General features: G+C 36.8%; 1 protein-coding gene across 1 annotated transcript in view; it reads right to left on the bottom strand.

Annotated features, from left to right (window-relative positions):
• LOC137393877 (NACHT and WD repeat domain-containing protein 2-like) overlaps positions 1 to 17,260 on the bottom strand; it is a 36,462-nt gene that overhangs the window by 5,751 nt on the left and 13,451 nt on the right. The window contains 12 exon segments of the mRNA XM_068080590.1: positions 376 to 876; positions 1,070 to 1,324; positions 2,656 to 2,879; positions 3,702 to 3,908; positions 4,372 to 4,516; positions 4,747 to 4,890; positions 6,779 to 6,937; positions 12,846 to 12,987; positions 13,477 to 13,604; positions 14,632 to 14,869; positions 15,480 to 15,647; positions 16,338 to 16,417. Coding sequence (XP_067936691.1) covers positions 376 to 876; positions 1,070 to 1,324; positions 2,656 to 2,879; positions 3,702 to 3,908; positions 4,372 to 4,516; positions 4,747 to 4,890; positions 6,779 to 6,937; positions 12,846 to 12,987; positions 13,477 to 13,604; positions 14,632 to 14,869; positions 15,480 to 15,647; positions 16,338 to 16,417 — 2,391 coding nt within the window.

Below are 17,260 nucleotides of genomic sequence, written 5' to 3'. Positions count from 1 at the left end.
TTCCCAGGATGCACTGCTTTAGCTGCAATTTTTCTCGTGTCATATCTACTCCTTTGTTAACGATTTTCAGGGTTAAAACGTTTTATTCAGACTACTCATATCAGAAAACACCAAGTTTTCTCAGTATTTGGCTCCCTGTAATTAGATTGCGAAATAAAAATTAACGTCTACCATCTTGCATCACACTACTTTGCTACTTAAAAAAGTTTTTTACAATTGCAAATCCACCTCAAATGTTCAAGGAAATGACCAATATTTATCCAGAGTTTTTTTATGAGGCAGTCGCAATATCAGCAAAAATGCCTTTACACTGTGCAAAATTAATACGAATTTCGATAAGCCATGGAAATCATCTGACCCTCCTGTTTCACTTACCAGCTGGCAATAGCATGTTTACTGCTTTGCCTTCTTTTGACAGCTTTGCTTTGAGATCCCAAACCTTGAACCCTGAAGGAACAGCGCCTGCTAAGTGTGTTTCATCATGAGAGAGGCACAAAGAGTAGACTTCATCGTTGTTAATGAACGAGCGCTGGAACTCCCAGCGAAATCTTGGAGTCCTTTTGTAGATTGCGATATCAAAATCACTAATCTCAATGCAGGCGTACACCATTTTGCCATCCTTGCTGACTGCTAGTGCAGTGTGGAACTCAAAGTGTTTATCTATGTTTGCATTGAGGACTACAAAGGTTCTGCCGCGATCCCTCTTGTCACTCCTCTTCAGAAGAAACTGGTGCTGTTTGTTCTCTTGCAGTCGAATCTCCGTAAGCGGAGTTTGGGCGTACACCGGAGTGCATTGCTTTAATGTGCCGTCGATAGAGTAGACATACCAAGCACGCGCGTTGTACACCACAAACTCGTGTGTCAAGCTCGACACCCCTACACAATATAAACATAGAGGAAATAGATGATTAGTTTTCTCTAATACTGCTCAATGTTTCACACTATGACATTATTTACATCAAAATGAAAGTTTATTAGATAAATTTTAGTATCCATATTTTTAACCTCAAGTCTCGTAGTAAATGAAGAAATAGCATCTTCAACTGAACATTCACAATATTTTCCCTACCTATAAGGGCCTCATCTTTCTCAACTTCGGGTTGCAGCACCTGAAAGTCTCCTGTATGAATGTTACAAATGATGACATGGTTGAACGAGGTCGTGCACACGCAGTACTTGTCATTCGGAGTGATGCTAAGGCAAGTTACAATTCCATCGATACTCGGGTTGATCGTACGAACTACCTCTCCGGTATACAGATCAAATATGATGATCTTGTTTGAAGCTGATACAACGTATCTGATGTCACTCGTTATAGACACGCCTGAAAACATGATATCATTTCTTGTCTATTTGAAAACAGCAAAATGATTCAGCTCATAATTATAAATAATCATAACAAGGTTACACCTGCGATCGTTTATTGAGAAATGAAGATTATACAAGCTATCTGGTGGGTTTGACGATATGCTCAGCTGTCAGTTGTTACTTTTCACCATTGAAATAAAATGATAGCGTTTATTTCTCATTTTGTGTTCAGCAGTATAGAATACTCTGTTGTTGTGCTGAACTCCTTTGTTGGTTAACTTATATCCGTCCTTGTAGTATGCAAGTATAGTAGCGAAAATGGCCGAAAAAGTGTCTGAGCTCATTCTGCAACACATTTGTGGCTTTTTCATGGCATCAGGTGATGTAGAATCTTATGCTGAATAATTTGGTACCAAAATATTTTTATAGACTAGTGGTTCAAAACTTATGACAATTTACACATGCGGGAGTTAAATATTAAGTTTAACCAAATATGTTTTTACATGTATGCCCTGGTAAAAAATTAATTTGGTAGTAAAACAGTTAAGGTTTTAAAATTCCACCTGGTTCTCAGGAACCGGGTGGAGTTTTGAAATCAAATGTTTTTACCGACTTGGCAGAAGGCATGGAGTGTGAAATTTGGGTAAAATCGGGCAGAATGCGTGGAAAGGCGCAGTGTTTACACAAGACTAACAGACAGACACACAATAACAAACTGGGATTCATGAATATAGATTACACGGTTTTATTCTAATAATATCATGAATTTCACCTTAAACTCAGTGTAACAAACCCAACCAATAGCTGCTTTTAATATCTGTATAGATACATCTCAGTCTTCGTCGTTTTGTCTTTATGTGAAACCCTGTGTCCAATTATTAAAATCTAGCAATAAAAAATCTGGATCGCAGATGATTTGATCTCAGGGTTTCCCATTCACAAGGCAACAAGCTAAACCTATTAAGCTACAAGGGATATAATGAATTCCATGGACCGATAGTCATTATCTGGGTTAATATCAGCATAGCGATTCTATGTTACGCGCAACGTCACTAAAGCTTGCTCTAACGGCTCTTACTAATATGTTTAATAATAGATATACTAGCTTACTCAAATTAGCCAATGGCAACTGCATAACCCGCCGCTGTTTATAAGCTGTTTTAAAGCCCGTGCTATGCCAGGGATTCTGCTAGTATGTGTATACTCGTAAGATTAGGTAACATGACCAATCATAGCTCGTTTCAACAGACATCTAAATCATAAATTTTCTCTATCAAGTATAAATCTACTCTTAGGTAAACCAAGGAGTAACTAACTTAACAAATGGAAAATGAGGCCTTATTTTACCATAGGGAGCAAAGGGATGGCCTTCCAAACTGTACTGGAGCGGACCACCAGGTGTGTGATAGCAGTGATGGGTAGGAACCAGCGAACAGAAGTTTATACCCTTTTCATCACATTGTTGTATTAGACTACGAATCTTAGGATGAGATGAGTAGAGGGGTAGGAGACGTCCGACGATCTGAGGACCAAGCATGTCTGGATAATGGGCCAACATGGATGCAGAAAGTCTAAAAACATTAAACAATAATTTATGTCACATTTAAACCGCTGAATTAGCAGCATACACATAGTGGCATATACCTCCAACTACAACATGTCATTTAATAGTTTTACAACACCAGTTCAGTTTTTAGTAAGAATTTGCAAATTTTGCGTTTCAGTATTAAGGGCTGGTTGTTCAAAAATGGTATATTATAGACAATTGACATATTATTTACAAAGTCAACTATGAAAAAAACATAAACTTTCACAGGTGTCTAGTTGTCTTCTATGCTTGATTGGGTTGTCACTTCAAATATTGGTTATGTTGAACATTTATTGTGTCTTTGCTGAACAACATAGACACCAAGTTTAAAAAGAAATACGTCGGAGAAAGCTTATCCTAACATACAAATAAAAGTGTAACGAGTAGCTGAACCTGAAACAAGTGTATACTGTGAATTAGATCGAAGGGAGTTGTTGAGCAAATAGGAGCAACTTGTAGGGTAGACGAGAGTTGTAGAGTTGATAGGTATTGTTCGTGTTGCAATGTTGACACGCGTATAAATAAAGTGATGAGGCTGTCAGTGTGAAGACTGCTCTATTGCTGTAATTGCTCTATTGCTGTAATTGCTCTATTGCTGTAATTGCTCTATTGCTGTAATTGCTCTATTGCTGTAGTTGCTCTATTGCTGTAAGCTTTCTCCAAACCTCCACTCTTAATTTTTGTAGTACACTTTATTGTTAACGGATTAACTTGAGATCCAAATAGCTAAATTATTTGCTGTTTTAACATCAGATTATACAAAAGTTAGACACACTCTAAGATCTCAAGGCAACTTATCTCTTGCCTTATCGTGTCAGCGAGTATTTTTGTGTCCTTGTCGTAAACCTTCTCCTGCAGCTCCTCAAAGTCAGCGAGTGTCATCTGTAGAGGCATGCTAGCTATCTTCGAGCGCAGAAAGTCATAATTGAACAGACACTCTGTGTAGAGATCTTCGTACCGACTTGAGCGAAACAGATGGTGAGGCAACTCCGAAAGCTTTCTCAAGTTGTATCTAATAATAATTGAGCAAGCAGTATTTAATGTGGTATCTACATGTATTCAATGCTGACAGAGGGTAGAAAACGAAGGTGATTATTTCATCGAGACTTCGTTTTATTATTGAGTCTTTGATCTTCAGGTTACAACATGAGTAAAACTTTTTATTTTAAGTCTAATTAAAATGCCTGTGTATAATATATGTGTTATAATTTTGACAGTTCACAAATCTAAGTTTGATAATCCCAATCACAGAATTTTAGCTGATAGATAGGTCATAGTAAAAGCTATTAAAATAATTGCCTCCTTGTCCAGGATTTCAGCCCTAGCTTGTACATATAAGAGTGATTATGGGCATCAGATTTTCAGAATCGACAGTTTGTATATAACAAATAATAATTCATTTCATCGGTGATATTGGTGATACACCGGATTTATAACTTTAAATGATACTACAGAAATTATGGCTGATGGCAAACCTGGATACATTGCCTTGAGAGTCAAAGTAGACATTGGGCTGCTGAGGAACCTTCCTATCAGACTCACCAGTCTTGTCTACCCCGAGTCTTGACCTCTGTAACTCGGAGTACTGAAAAGGCTTCGGTCTGCCCCCTCCCCACAGACCTGCGCAACAAGGAGCAAACAACAAATGGTTTTTTTCAGTTTGGTTTCTGTTATCACATTGTACAAAAGATAACATAAATCATAATTTAATAATTTAATCATAAGTATATAAATTGTGAAGTGTTTATGTGAGTATAATAATGGCTGGCTTTTGTTTCAACTAGTAAAAATATAAACATCAGATACTGCAACAGTTGAGCAAACTATTTAGCAAATTTTATCTCACTTACCCATAAAATACTCGGCAATGTTGGAATGTATTTCATTGAGAAAATTCAAGTTTCTGAAATATCTTTCCTTACACACATCTATGAACTGTCTGTGATACCAGTCGATTACATTTACACCATCCGCTTCTCTTTCAGTCAGGTAACCTACCAACAACACAACTAATTTTACCTTACTTCAATAGTTTAACATCATCATCTGAGCAAAGAGAACTCAATTCGTAAAGACCGTGCAAACAAGCAGATCACTAGAAATATTAAGCAGGGTTACAAGCTTCATCTTCTTCACTGACATACAAAACAATTCATATGTGATACTCGCAGTTCAGAAGCCCTGCACCAGTATACTATTGTAGAACAACTTAAGGAAAGACAACTCTAGCTCATGACATAAACAGCTTAGAATCTGTCTAGCTTGCATCAAAGAGTTAGCAATCAGGTAAGATAGCGCTTATCAACAGCACATCACTCAATAGCGTGCAACTTAGCTTGATATGACATCTTTGGACGCTGACTGACAAGCTGAAGACTGGGTTAGAGTTTATATAAATATAGAGGGAGGGTCTGTCTGTTTTAAATGCTGCCCGTAGTTAATTGTCTTCACCCTATTACTTACACTACACAACAGGTTATAAACAAAAATGTGTTCATCACACGAGTTTCCATAACTTACAACTAGACAATGCTTGCTTTCAACTTGTAGTTACATAATATGTAGAGTTACTACTTGTAACAATGTAATAATTTTGCAGTTTAGAACGTTGGAGCAGCAGAAAACTGTTTAAAGCCAATGGTGATATCAGATTATACAGAACAATTGTGTATAACTCTGTTACTACCTATAATAATGTAAGAGTCCTGTTAGTATAGTAAGGTACGAAAGATCTTTCTGGGGCAGTAAAGTGATTATAGGAGGTTAGACCGAGAGCAGCGGGTTACAAACACAGGTGAGAATTAGAGCAGAAAACGGGCGTGTCCCTTGAGTGGTGACATCAGTGTATACCTACACTGTACATACATAGATGGTCCAATATCTCCATGAGTAGCAGCTGCGTACAAATATACAGTGTATATAAGAGTAACAGAACTGGAAGTAACTACTACTTGACTTCATGAACAATTATCTTAACAAGTAGAGGTTGTTACTAAAGGAAGAATGGTGTCTAATAGATCTCTAGTGCAACATAAATATCAGACAACTTATTTTCAGCAATAACTGAAAACATACTGTATTCAGTTGGCATATATGTTGACAATAGCAATGGCATCTCTTCAGCAGTTTTATATTGACATCTGTGTTTTTTAATCATTTTTTGTATAAAAAAAGGAAAAAAATGGTAATTCAACACATTTGATGAATGTAGGTACTAGCTAGTCCTTACTATGATAGCATAGCAAGCGATCTAAAAGTGGTTTGCAAGTTGATAATTCAAAACTTGTGTTATTGAATATAAACTACTATTTGAGGTCCTTTGTTCTATATATAATAATAATAATAATATAATAAACACATAAGGTGCTCACAGCTATATTATGATCGTATTTCATAGGCAATAGATAAACACTTGAGAAAACATAATTAAAGTCTTGTGGTTTTGTATTACTGTTTCAATAACAATAACAGAAAAGCAGTCATATTTTAACAAACACAATTTTTGTCTGTATATTTCAGCCTCGCTGACTGGTGAGAATTCGATGAGCGTACTTTTTAAAATTCCACTAGCAGGAGTTAGCATCTTGTTGTTCTTTGGATTCACAAGATGTGTTTCTAATTTTCAGTTCTACCAACAGCAATTATGGACAACAAACCCTGAGATTTTTAGCAGCTAAAATTGTGATCACTACTCAGTTGTAAGCACTTACAATGAGTACCGCATAAAAAAGAAAAAAGAGTTGACAATCACTGTTTAAAAAATATCATGCAAAGACTAGCCGAAATGAAGGACAATGGGCCTGTCAAAAAAGTAATGGGTTTATACAGTGTTGAATAGATTGGAAGGAACTCGGAATACAGGAGGGGATATAGAATAGATACCTGGTAGGTCGTTCCTGATTCTCGTCCAGAGTAAGGGAGGAATCCTTCGCACGGGTGGTATATGGTACTGAAAAACATCGTTTAATACCTTCTCATCAAGAGAGAGAAGGTCCTCTAGCTCTGCTTCGGAAAGGCCAGATTTGGAGGCTGTTATGTAACCTGTTGAGAAACGACAGACTAACTATGTTTATGAGACACCAGCATACATAAATTTTGCACAGACTTTGCTGTATGTTGGCCAAGGAAAACCGCAAAAACAGTGAATTAATACAGCAACTGGTTTTTGTCTCATCTCCCCTTGCTAATGCTAAGGTCACTGGATTTCACTTCTGTCATGTTAATAGCGCTGGGAGACGTCCCTTGAGCTCTGGTACACTGGTACTCTGGTACAATGGTACACTTGTAGCGATATATTATGCAATAGATTGGCATTTTGGAGTCGAAATGCTAAACCTATATAAGTGAGGTCAAGTCAAGGTCAAGTCCGCATGCTTTCTTCCCACTCTCACACATCTCAGGTTTTTACAGGATATATAATCATTATATTATTGTATATGTTATATATTATTATATGATTATATTATGGCTATAGCCTCAAAAGATTTTACTATGTAAAGATGCTGATCTAACACAATTGTTTATATTGAGTCTTCTGCCAACTGCAGACTTCGTCAAGGGGGCAGCTTATCGTTAATTTGGCAAGATGCTCAAATGTCGACTTTTGAACATAGATAATACTAGTTTTCAAAACTTGTGAGTACAGTGTATCCCAGGTTACAATGTTAAAACTTATGACGTTATAACTTAGATTTGTTAGGGTTCTAAGACTGATAACGATGTTAAAGGAATAAGTAAGAATCATAACAATAATCATAAGCAGATAATAAAATCACTAAATACACTAACATTACTATAGTTACTAAGGTTAATATACTATTTTGTTACTAACTATTAATATGCATAGTATGTATATTAGATTTTGATGATTTTTACCAGGGGTGTTTGCGTTAGATATTCACTATGGGTTTCTATACCTCTGTATACGACATTAAGATGCCCTTACGACGCCAACACCAGAACGAATTAATGCGGTATGGTGGGGGTCTACTGTAGTATGATTATGAAAATGGAATAATAAGTTCTATTTATTCAACAGTAAAGTATTATTATAATGGTCTTTTAGACTGGTACAAGTAACATACAGGTAACGTACAAGTAACGTACATGTAACGTACAGGTAACGTACAGGTAATGTACAAGTAACATACAGGTAACGTACAAGTAACGTACAGGTATGTATTAGCTAAAAAAGCTGCAGCTTAAACAAAACTCTCTGGTGTTGCATGACAACAGACCATCTCATCTGTTCAGAGAACTAAAAAGAAGCCAAATAATCAGAGACTGCTGGACTGAAGGTCTTCATACTGTAATTTCTAAAGATAGCAACAAATAGCCAGTTTGCTCATAAGTACACTTCCAACTTTGCTATTTTCATATGTGCAAATGTATAATGTTTCCATTATTTGCAAGCATGATGGACTCGATAAAGTTTTGCGAATCGCAAAAGTCGCTTATCTTGCGGATGTATGCCATTTCCATGATGCTGTTAACTCGCGGATTGGCTCAAATTTGTGAAACATGCCCATCATGGAAACATAGTGCATAGACACACTTAATTCACACGGTAATGCAACGTGCACACAACTCCGAATCCGCGTGATGCGCTTCATGCGTGTCATGGAAACAGTGAATGAGTTGTCATCGATAATCACAACTTTCATTGGCTGGTTTAGTGAGGGCTCTAGGGTTACCATAGCATTTAAAAAGAGACCTGCAATTGTGAGTAGGGCTGTATGGCATTGTAAAAACTTTGAACACAGAAGTAAAATATTGATTGTGTAGTGAAGGAAGCGCGAAGCTGAAGCATACCAAAAAATGTAATTGCTTTTGCAAAACAGTGTTTGTCTGCTTGTCTGAGAAGGATGTTATAGAATATGGCACAGCTCGCAGGTTCACTCACCTCTTTGTACTTATTAAAGTGCTGTGCTTGAGCGTTTTGTGCCATGTTACATGTGATGTTTTAGTATATACTGCAGGTTTTCAAGCCTTGTAAGTATTTTGTGTGTACTTAGTGCTGTGGTGTTTTTAAGGTTTTCTTTTAAAGTCAGTGAGGCTGAGTGGAGCTATGTGGCTGTGCACTAATAATAACTGTTTTCATGACGCGCATCATGTGTTTATCATGCAAATTCTGTGCACATCATGCAAATTTTGTGTTTCTATAGACATTCGCATGATGCGCCTTGTTGAAAAAAGGTGAGGAATTGCACGCTATAAGTTAATAATTTGTGACACAGTTAGCGACACACATGTTATCGATGCAAACATGTGAAACTCAATCGAAAAAGGACGAGCGGAAGTTTTGAAAGTTTTTAAAATTGAATAGATGGCGCGGTATTTTAATGCGCTTCATTCACAAGTGCTGTTTCCATTATTCGCGAGCATGGTGGGTTTGATAAAGTTTTGCGAATAACAAAACGCGCTTAACTTGCGGATTCATGCCATTTCCATGATGCGGCTAACTTGCAGATTGGCTCATCATGAGCGTCATAGAAACACAGTGCATAACGTTTAACTTTAATGACTTTCTCTTATCTAAGTTGGACAGCGGTTATGTGAAAAGGTCATGGGAGAACTGGCTAATAAGTTTTAAAATTTTAATAGGAATAAAAGTAATGAAGTTGATGCTGGTATCTGTCAAAACATTGAAGTTAGACGCTACTTGTCTGACTGAAGGAGAAACTAAACTTCACTAGCTAATGAGTGTCGAAGACCTCAGAAGAAGAGTGAACTTCATAGCAAATAATGATGACAAAAGAACATGTTCTTTGTTATATACAGTTAATAGATTGAAAGACCATCTAAAAAAATGGAATTCATGCAAAAATAAATTTGGATTAGATGTGTTTGGGAGAAACTTTTAGAGCACTAATTTGAGGATCAGGGAGCTTGGTACACAGGGCAAAAACAGATTTTTTAATGAAAAGAAGAAATGTGGGAACGATTTTTATTAAATTTTTAGTAAGCACTGAGGTTCTCTTTATGATGTTAAAACATTTATTAGCAGTTCATGTTGTTGCAAAAAACACAGAAGTGATAAGCGGTTGGCAGCCATTCTAGCAACTCTAACAAGCGTAGAAACCTGAATAGTGCAGGAAAAGTGATGATACACTATATCTCAGGAAATCCTATGGGAAATTACTAGAAAGTATGCGCTATGGCGGCAGTGATAAAATTCATAAAAATCATTTTGTCCTGTTTTTCAGTTGCTATTAGCATAAATCCATAGAGAATATGGGTTGCGATTGCATGAAACGCTCTATGATGTATGCCAATAAGCCTTGTGATAGGGGCATGTGAAGAAGCTCTCCCCTCAGGTGAGGTCCATGCATTCAATTGCCAAAAAGCGTGAAAATGTGGATCTTCGCATAGACTGCAGACGTAGATAGAAAAAGGTACTGTTTATACTTGATGCAAAATCTGACATTTCTTCTGTTATGGAAGAAATATGCAAAAAACTATGCAGGAAGTTTCACCACCCAACTCAAATCGTAAGGGGAACTAATGGCAGAATTTGGAGTTATTTGGTGTAGTCAAGGTAGCTATGAAGGAACCATACAGTATATTGAAGACCACGGTGTGTGTGCATAAAGGGACACATGTCATGTTCATGACACACACACGCAGGTGTGTGCGCATAAAGGGACAGAAGAATTTGCTGAGCATCAAGGAAATAAAAGGGTTAAATTGACAGACAATGATTAGAAACACAAGACAGCATTTAAACCAGAGTGAGTTTGACGAAGAGATGGTTGAAGCACCAGAATTGGCAATACTGTCGGTGAGTTCAAATACTGGTTACAATGAGATGAATATGCAGGCAGAAATTCTAACTTGCAGTATAGAGTATTGCTCTTAGGTGCTGAAAAGGAAAGTAGCCTTCAAAATGTGACTGCCAGAAATGTAAAGAGATCTTGCAGCCTCTTGTTAATAGAGCTAGAGGGTCATGTGATCATGCTACAGAGTGGTTAGAATGTGACAGCTAGATACATGTGAGAGTCATGTGAGAGTCATGTGATCATGCAACAGAGTGGTTAGAATGTGACAGCTAGATGCACGGCCTTGGCATTGAAATGGTTGCCTGCACCATTGAAAAGGAGAGCGATGGCCAACCATGTGCTGACATAAAAGTAGCAACAGAAAAAAATATGGAAAAAATTAATTATCATTCCAGATTCTGAAACCAATGAAGCTGGCTTGAGATAAAAGAGAAAGTGACAATCATGAGCTTTCAGTTTACATGGTTATGTATACTGGTGTTTGTCACTTTGTTGTAAATAACACTAATCGCTTCATCAATATGGGTAGTTATGGTCCTGAAAGATAAAAAAATTGTGATGAATGGGCGATCTGACGGTGTACAGGTAGGTTACTATGACAGTTGGCTGTGTTCACCTATGCATTGGCCGGTTGCAAGGCCGGTAAAAGAAATAGAGCCCCGGTTACGGCTGAGGAAGAGAATGATGACTAAAGCTGATAGCGACATTGGAAAACACAGTGATGCAATAACTAGCACCACAGTGATGAGTGGTAATACTCATGAGGCCAATAGTGCTTCCCCTGTAAATAGCACAAGAGATCTGTGTGATCACGCAACTGAGTGGTTAGAGTGTGACAGCCTGACACATGGCCTCAGAAGAAGAGTGTAACGAGTGCTGGTCGTGTGGTAAGTTAGTTTGAGGAGATTGAGGCTAAAGAGAAGGGTGAGGAAAGCCAGTCATAATGGACCGAATCGAGGACTGCTTCAGCCACTTCCTACACCGGTGGCAAAGGTAGACTCAGTCTGGTGAGAGAAAGTGAAGGTACTTTCAGTGCCTAAGAACTCAAACCCTAATGAGACTAGTGTTTTAGGTGAGGATGTTTAGATTTTACGCATTTAACTCGGTTTACTTTGGCTGCAATTTAGCTGATGGTGACAGAGACTTGAGTACGTATAATAAAAATTTATTAAACAAATTCGATCTATTAAATGCTATCACTGACAGTATAAATTTACTACTAAAATGTTCAGTAGTACATTCATACTGAATGTTTCAGATCAGAGATCTACTAGTGAGAGATCGTCATTCCGGCAATATGACCCGCTCTGATGAAGCATTGAAGAACTGCGGCTAGCATTTGTAGCCAATAAAACACAAGTCTACGCCAAAGTCTTAGCATGCTGAGTCTTGATCAAACATTTGTGTAATCTTTAGTTCTAGAGGAGCAAATTCTGAAAACTGATAACTCTGCGGAAATGACTTCGTTACGCAAGGTAGTGCTAAAATATTTTTGCACCTGAATATGGCCTAATAGGGCTTTTAGAAGTATGTGGGGAACAAAAAACAAAATTCAAACAGAAATGCTACAGACCTGTAATGCAGCTAAATACCAACATCTGTCGAACAACACGTCATCGTGTCGAGTAATATGTAAGGTATACGTATGAGTTACTTAGTTTCGACGATGTCCATATGTGATGGACAATATGAGCGATATCGTTGAGTAAACTTATTTAAATCAGAAACAGTCGTCTGCAAGCAAAACCGGACACAGAAGGTGAAATAGAAAAAATATGACAATTAATATTAACACATTTTTATGATTTCACGAATTGTAACATGATTAGTAAAAGTATCACATGGTTGTTTTTCAATGCGTCTCCTCAAGCATGTGATCCAATAGCAGGTAACCACGGTCTCTCAACAATATTCATTCATGATAAGGAGCATTTTTTTCAAATTACTTGAAGTGTGTTACAAAATATGTTTGCTAGCAAATCAATACATAAAAGAGGCCGACTACTTGTTTTTGAAATACTTGAGTTATCACATGTTATATGCATGTATTCAGCAATAACTTTAGATACAAGAGGTTTACTGTGTCTACAAAGGCCTCGTATACCAGTTTCTTCCCTTCTAGGTGCTTACAAACGCTTTAAATACCAGAGTCTTCTCTTTAGTGTGCTTACCGAGTGCTCTGGATACAAGAGTCTTTCCATGTGAGTTCTCGATTCGTTCAAACAGTTTGTTGATAATCTCATGAATAGAATGAGAAAGTGTTGTTTCTTGAGGCTTGCTGTATGATCTCCACCTGCAGATCTCATCAAACACCTACACAATATAGAACTCCTTTATTTAAGAACACATGATGGAAATGAACAGGAAAACTATACTTATAGGTTCAGCAAACCCTGCTGTACTAGTTCACTTTAATATGTATATAATTAGTATGAGCCTAATACAGCAGCATAAAAGTCAGACGAAGGCTAAAAATGAGGATTCGAACTAGCCACACCGTGCCACCAACATAACACGCCAAGGGCAAGTTAAGAGTTTTTATTTTTCACATGGTAAAGATAGTGTGGGCAAGAGGTGATTTTAAGCGGTTTTTATAAAAATGAATATTTTCTAAAAACCATCCCCATTAAAACTTAACTGTGCTGAAAGTTGTATTGAGGTATAGACAACTCAACTTTGTACAAAAACTGCTTGAACATAAGTGTATGAAACTGTCATAAAAACATGAATTTAATGTAGACATATGTACTTAAAACAAGCATAACACCTTCACATACAGATAACAGCTATACTCAGGTATACCAATTTTACGTAGAGTGGAAGATTGCACTTAGATATGGCAGAATTAACAATATTCCACTGTTCTGGTGAAACGTCTCTCTGCTTTCTCTCTAACCATGCCTTTATAATATTGCCTCCAAGGTCAGCACCTGAAGTAGCCACAATGTGTAACAAATACGTGAAAATATAAGGTAAATTATATAAGACAGACTATACATGTATATGCCAGTTTGTATACAGCGAACTATATATGATATATTGTACAAGGTAGACTATATAAGGTAGATTATGTACGTTTATATAAAGTTCAAGGCTTGAATAATTATTAATTGTTTTATGTTTATGTTTATGTTTATTGATTGTTTATGATTTTTAGTACCGTATAATAAAAATGTTAGTAGGTCATTTACATGTAATCCTGCTTTTATTAAAATTTGATGTCTTTGTACCCCATTGATTTTTGTACCCATGTCAAGACCTGCCCAACCAATTTAGGTATATGATAATTTTAATCCTTGTTGGATGATTCATACTTTATATCTGCTTATAATTAGTACACTTTTATTATTGGACTAAACTCATAATTTTCATGGGCTAATTTGATGGTTGCATCTTAAACTGAATGTATTAGTTTAGAACATTTTAAAGGAGACACAGTTTTATTTAGTTTTACATTAGACAATTATTGTGCAGTATATTCTCTCTAATAAAGTAACAGTTTTGTAAAATTATGGAAGTCCTTTATTTCTTATATCATATACATGAACATGTTACAATGTTAATGAACATGAACATGTCAATTCCTTTGAAACATACACCTTGTATAGCACAACGAATTGTTTGACTTGTATATATAGCACACGATTTTGATTCTGTATTACTTTTTAATAGTATTTTACCAAGAAAATTTTTTAAATTTTTACCAGCTGCACTGTTCATGAGCTGTTGAAAAGCAGATATTTTTATTACAGTTTCAACCACAAAACAAAAACACCACAAGTGGTAGAACTGCATATGACACCTGTGTAGCTAGAAAATACATCTGTCACAATGTGTGAAAGAATTTAGATCTACACATGCAGAATTTTTCTAGCATATACTTACATAAAACACATAAATGAAGTGAACCTACAAACTTGGATATTTGTAGAATATTCAAAAGATATTGACATATACCTAGTGGTGTGATCTCAATCCTGTTGTCGGGGTTTGGTATTAGCTTGAAAAGAGTGTCAAGGACACCATAGAGAAGGGGGAGACTAGAAACAACAAACTTGACATGGGGAGGCAAGCGAGTCGGCAGCCACATGAGGCTGTGTGCACCGTCTGCTGGAGATATCTGGTCGAGAGAATCAAGAAAAATGACCATTGGTGACTCTTCTGTTGCGCAGGAAAGCAACTTCTTAAAGTAACCCTGCAAAATGAATGTGACCCATAGCATCATAGAACCTGTAGAGCAGGTGGTAGCAGGTGGTTGTGCCAGCGTGTCAAGCCATACACTCAGCATGAAAATATAGAGAAAACCAACTGCCCGTCTTATTATAGATAAACATATAGACACAACCCAAGAAGTCTACTGTGCTTGTATGCAGTAAGACACATCTGTCAAGTAGCTTTTAGTAAATATTAAAGGATGAATAGACAAGATTCTGAGAACTGGGAAACAACTTCTCTTTGTCTTAGGCAACGAATGATGACTTAAATGTCACTGATGTAGGATCATAAAATTTAATTTCTTCCTTTGTGAATTTTGTGAGAAAAACACCAGGAGTAACACCGAGTCAATTAGAATGGTTTTTGGAAGAGATGATACAGTAACACCAGGTCATTTAAAAGGGAAGGCAGCTATTAGTACAACGATAGATGGAAGAGATGATACAGTAACATCAGGTCATTTAAAAGGGAAGGCAGCTATTAGTACATCGATAGATGGAAGAGATGATACAGTAACATCAGGTCATTTAAAATGAAAGGCATCTACATGTATTACTAGCTAGTACAAGGTTAGAAGGAAGAAAAGGTACCTGAAGCAACACCAAGTCACTAGGAATGTCATCGAGAGGCTGGTCATAGAGATAGCTGATTTGTACACAGAGACTGTGCAGCAGCGGTTGGATGGTTGAGCTATCTGGTGACGTGCCAAGGAACCTTATAAGCAGCACTGGTGTGGCTGCGCTGTAGATGTCTCGCACCTGCTCCAAAACACAACTATTTTGTTTCATACTCATTTCACTTCCCTCTTTTTTTGTAATTTACATTGCATCTTAGCTATATTTTCACATCAAGACCAAACAGTCATTCCTTGTTATTAAAGAAGCCAAAAGTGTCCAGAAGCCTGGTGAATAATAATATAGCTTTGTTTTATCCATTAATAGCAATTTCTACCCAAATTCTTAGGGTGCAACAAACTCAGCTGAGGAGAGGTTACCAATCCTTAATGTTGGATGAAAAGGAATGAAGCTGGATTTTAATTAAATTATGTAAAACGGAGGTTGATGAAATAAGTTGTCAGTGGAAGTGAACAGGGAGGAGATATGACACAGCTAACAGCAACATTACATTTTAGTGCCTATGTCTCTACTTTTGCTGCCAATGAATCATATAACCAGCTTTTCACTCTTTTAATCTGTTGGATGTAATAAGTTTGCATGATATCACCCAGCTTAGGGAAACTTACACTGACTGAATCAGCATATCAGAAATTCCTTCAAAATAATTACTCGAAAGCAGCTCGTCTATTTTTTAAACTTGATGACAAACATGCTGAGTGTTACTTAAGCTATAGTGTTCACTGCTGAAACCAGTTGTTTGAGTGTCATATGCTCTAGCCACATTGGGGAAGTCTTTTTCAACTGAGAAATTGTTTCCTGTTGTTCACTTACCAGACTGGCACTCTTCGCAAGGAGTGAGGTTTTGCCACAACCGCTTTCGCCATACATGATCAGAGGAGTGTTGTTGCCACCTGCAATATTGCGGATAAACAGAATTTTCTCTTAATAACTGTGTCAGAGGTATAAAAGAAAGAGTATAGTCTGTAGCCTGTGTGCCTCATTTGGTATTTAGGAAGAGTGTTGGTAACAGTTAAACTCTACACAATCATCAAGTCTTTTATCCAAACGGTTAGAATTTTAACAGAGGCCAGAAAATAGATTCATTTTACTTCTGAGAAAGTGAAATTGCTGACCAAATGGAAGCAGAGAAATTTCAAGGTTCAGCCTCAAAGATTCTTATATACTCAGTAGGTCTGTGTATTGGGCTTATTACTATAACTTGCATATCAACTGCTGACATTTTTCTAGTGATTTTAGAGAAAGAAACATGCATTGGTGTGAGAATATTTTTCATAGAGTCATTACTGATTGCTGAGTAGAAGTTTTAAAGGTTGACTTGCAACAAAATTCACATTACAGTTATTTGATATGAAAAGATTCACCATGTCTTACTCTGTTGTGTTGTAGGTGCAAAATATGTGGAAAGGTGATTACAAGCTCTTAAAAGCTCAAAAACGAACAGTTAATCGCCGGTATAATAGATCAATGATATCAATGATATGTACTGCTTCGAGCTAAGGTTATAAAATTAAATGAATTTTTACGGTAAGTTATAAGATATCGCTGCTAAAAGTGACAGCATTACAATGACAATAAAATAGACGCGTAAGAACAATATACATAGTTTTATTGAATGCGTGAAGTATATTTGTGAAAATATTTCGACGAATAAGGTTGCATGAAAGTGCAAACAGAAACCATTTACCACAGCTACGTCATATTTGAGCCGTTTTGGAAAGAGAATCCAAACTACG

Source organism: Watersipora subatra, chromosome 4, assembly GCF_963576615.1.
Source record: "Watersipora subatra chromosome 4, tzWatSuba1.1, whole genome shotgun sequence".
Lineage (NCBI taxonomy): Eukaryota > Metazoa > Bryozoa > Gymnolaemata > Cheilostomatida > Watersiporidae > Watersipora > Watersipora subatra.
Note: the sequence above shows the minus strand (reverse complement) of the source record. Positions and strands in the feature narration are given on the sequence as shown.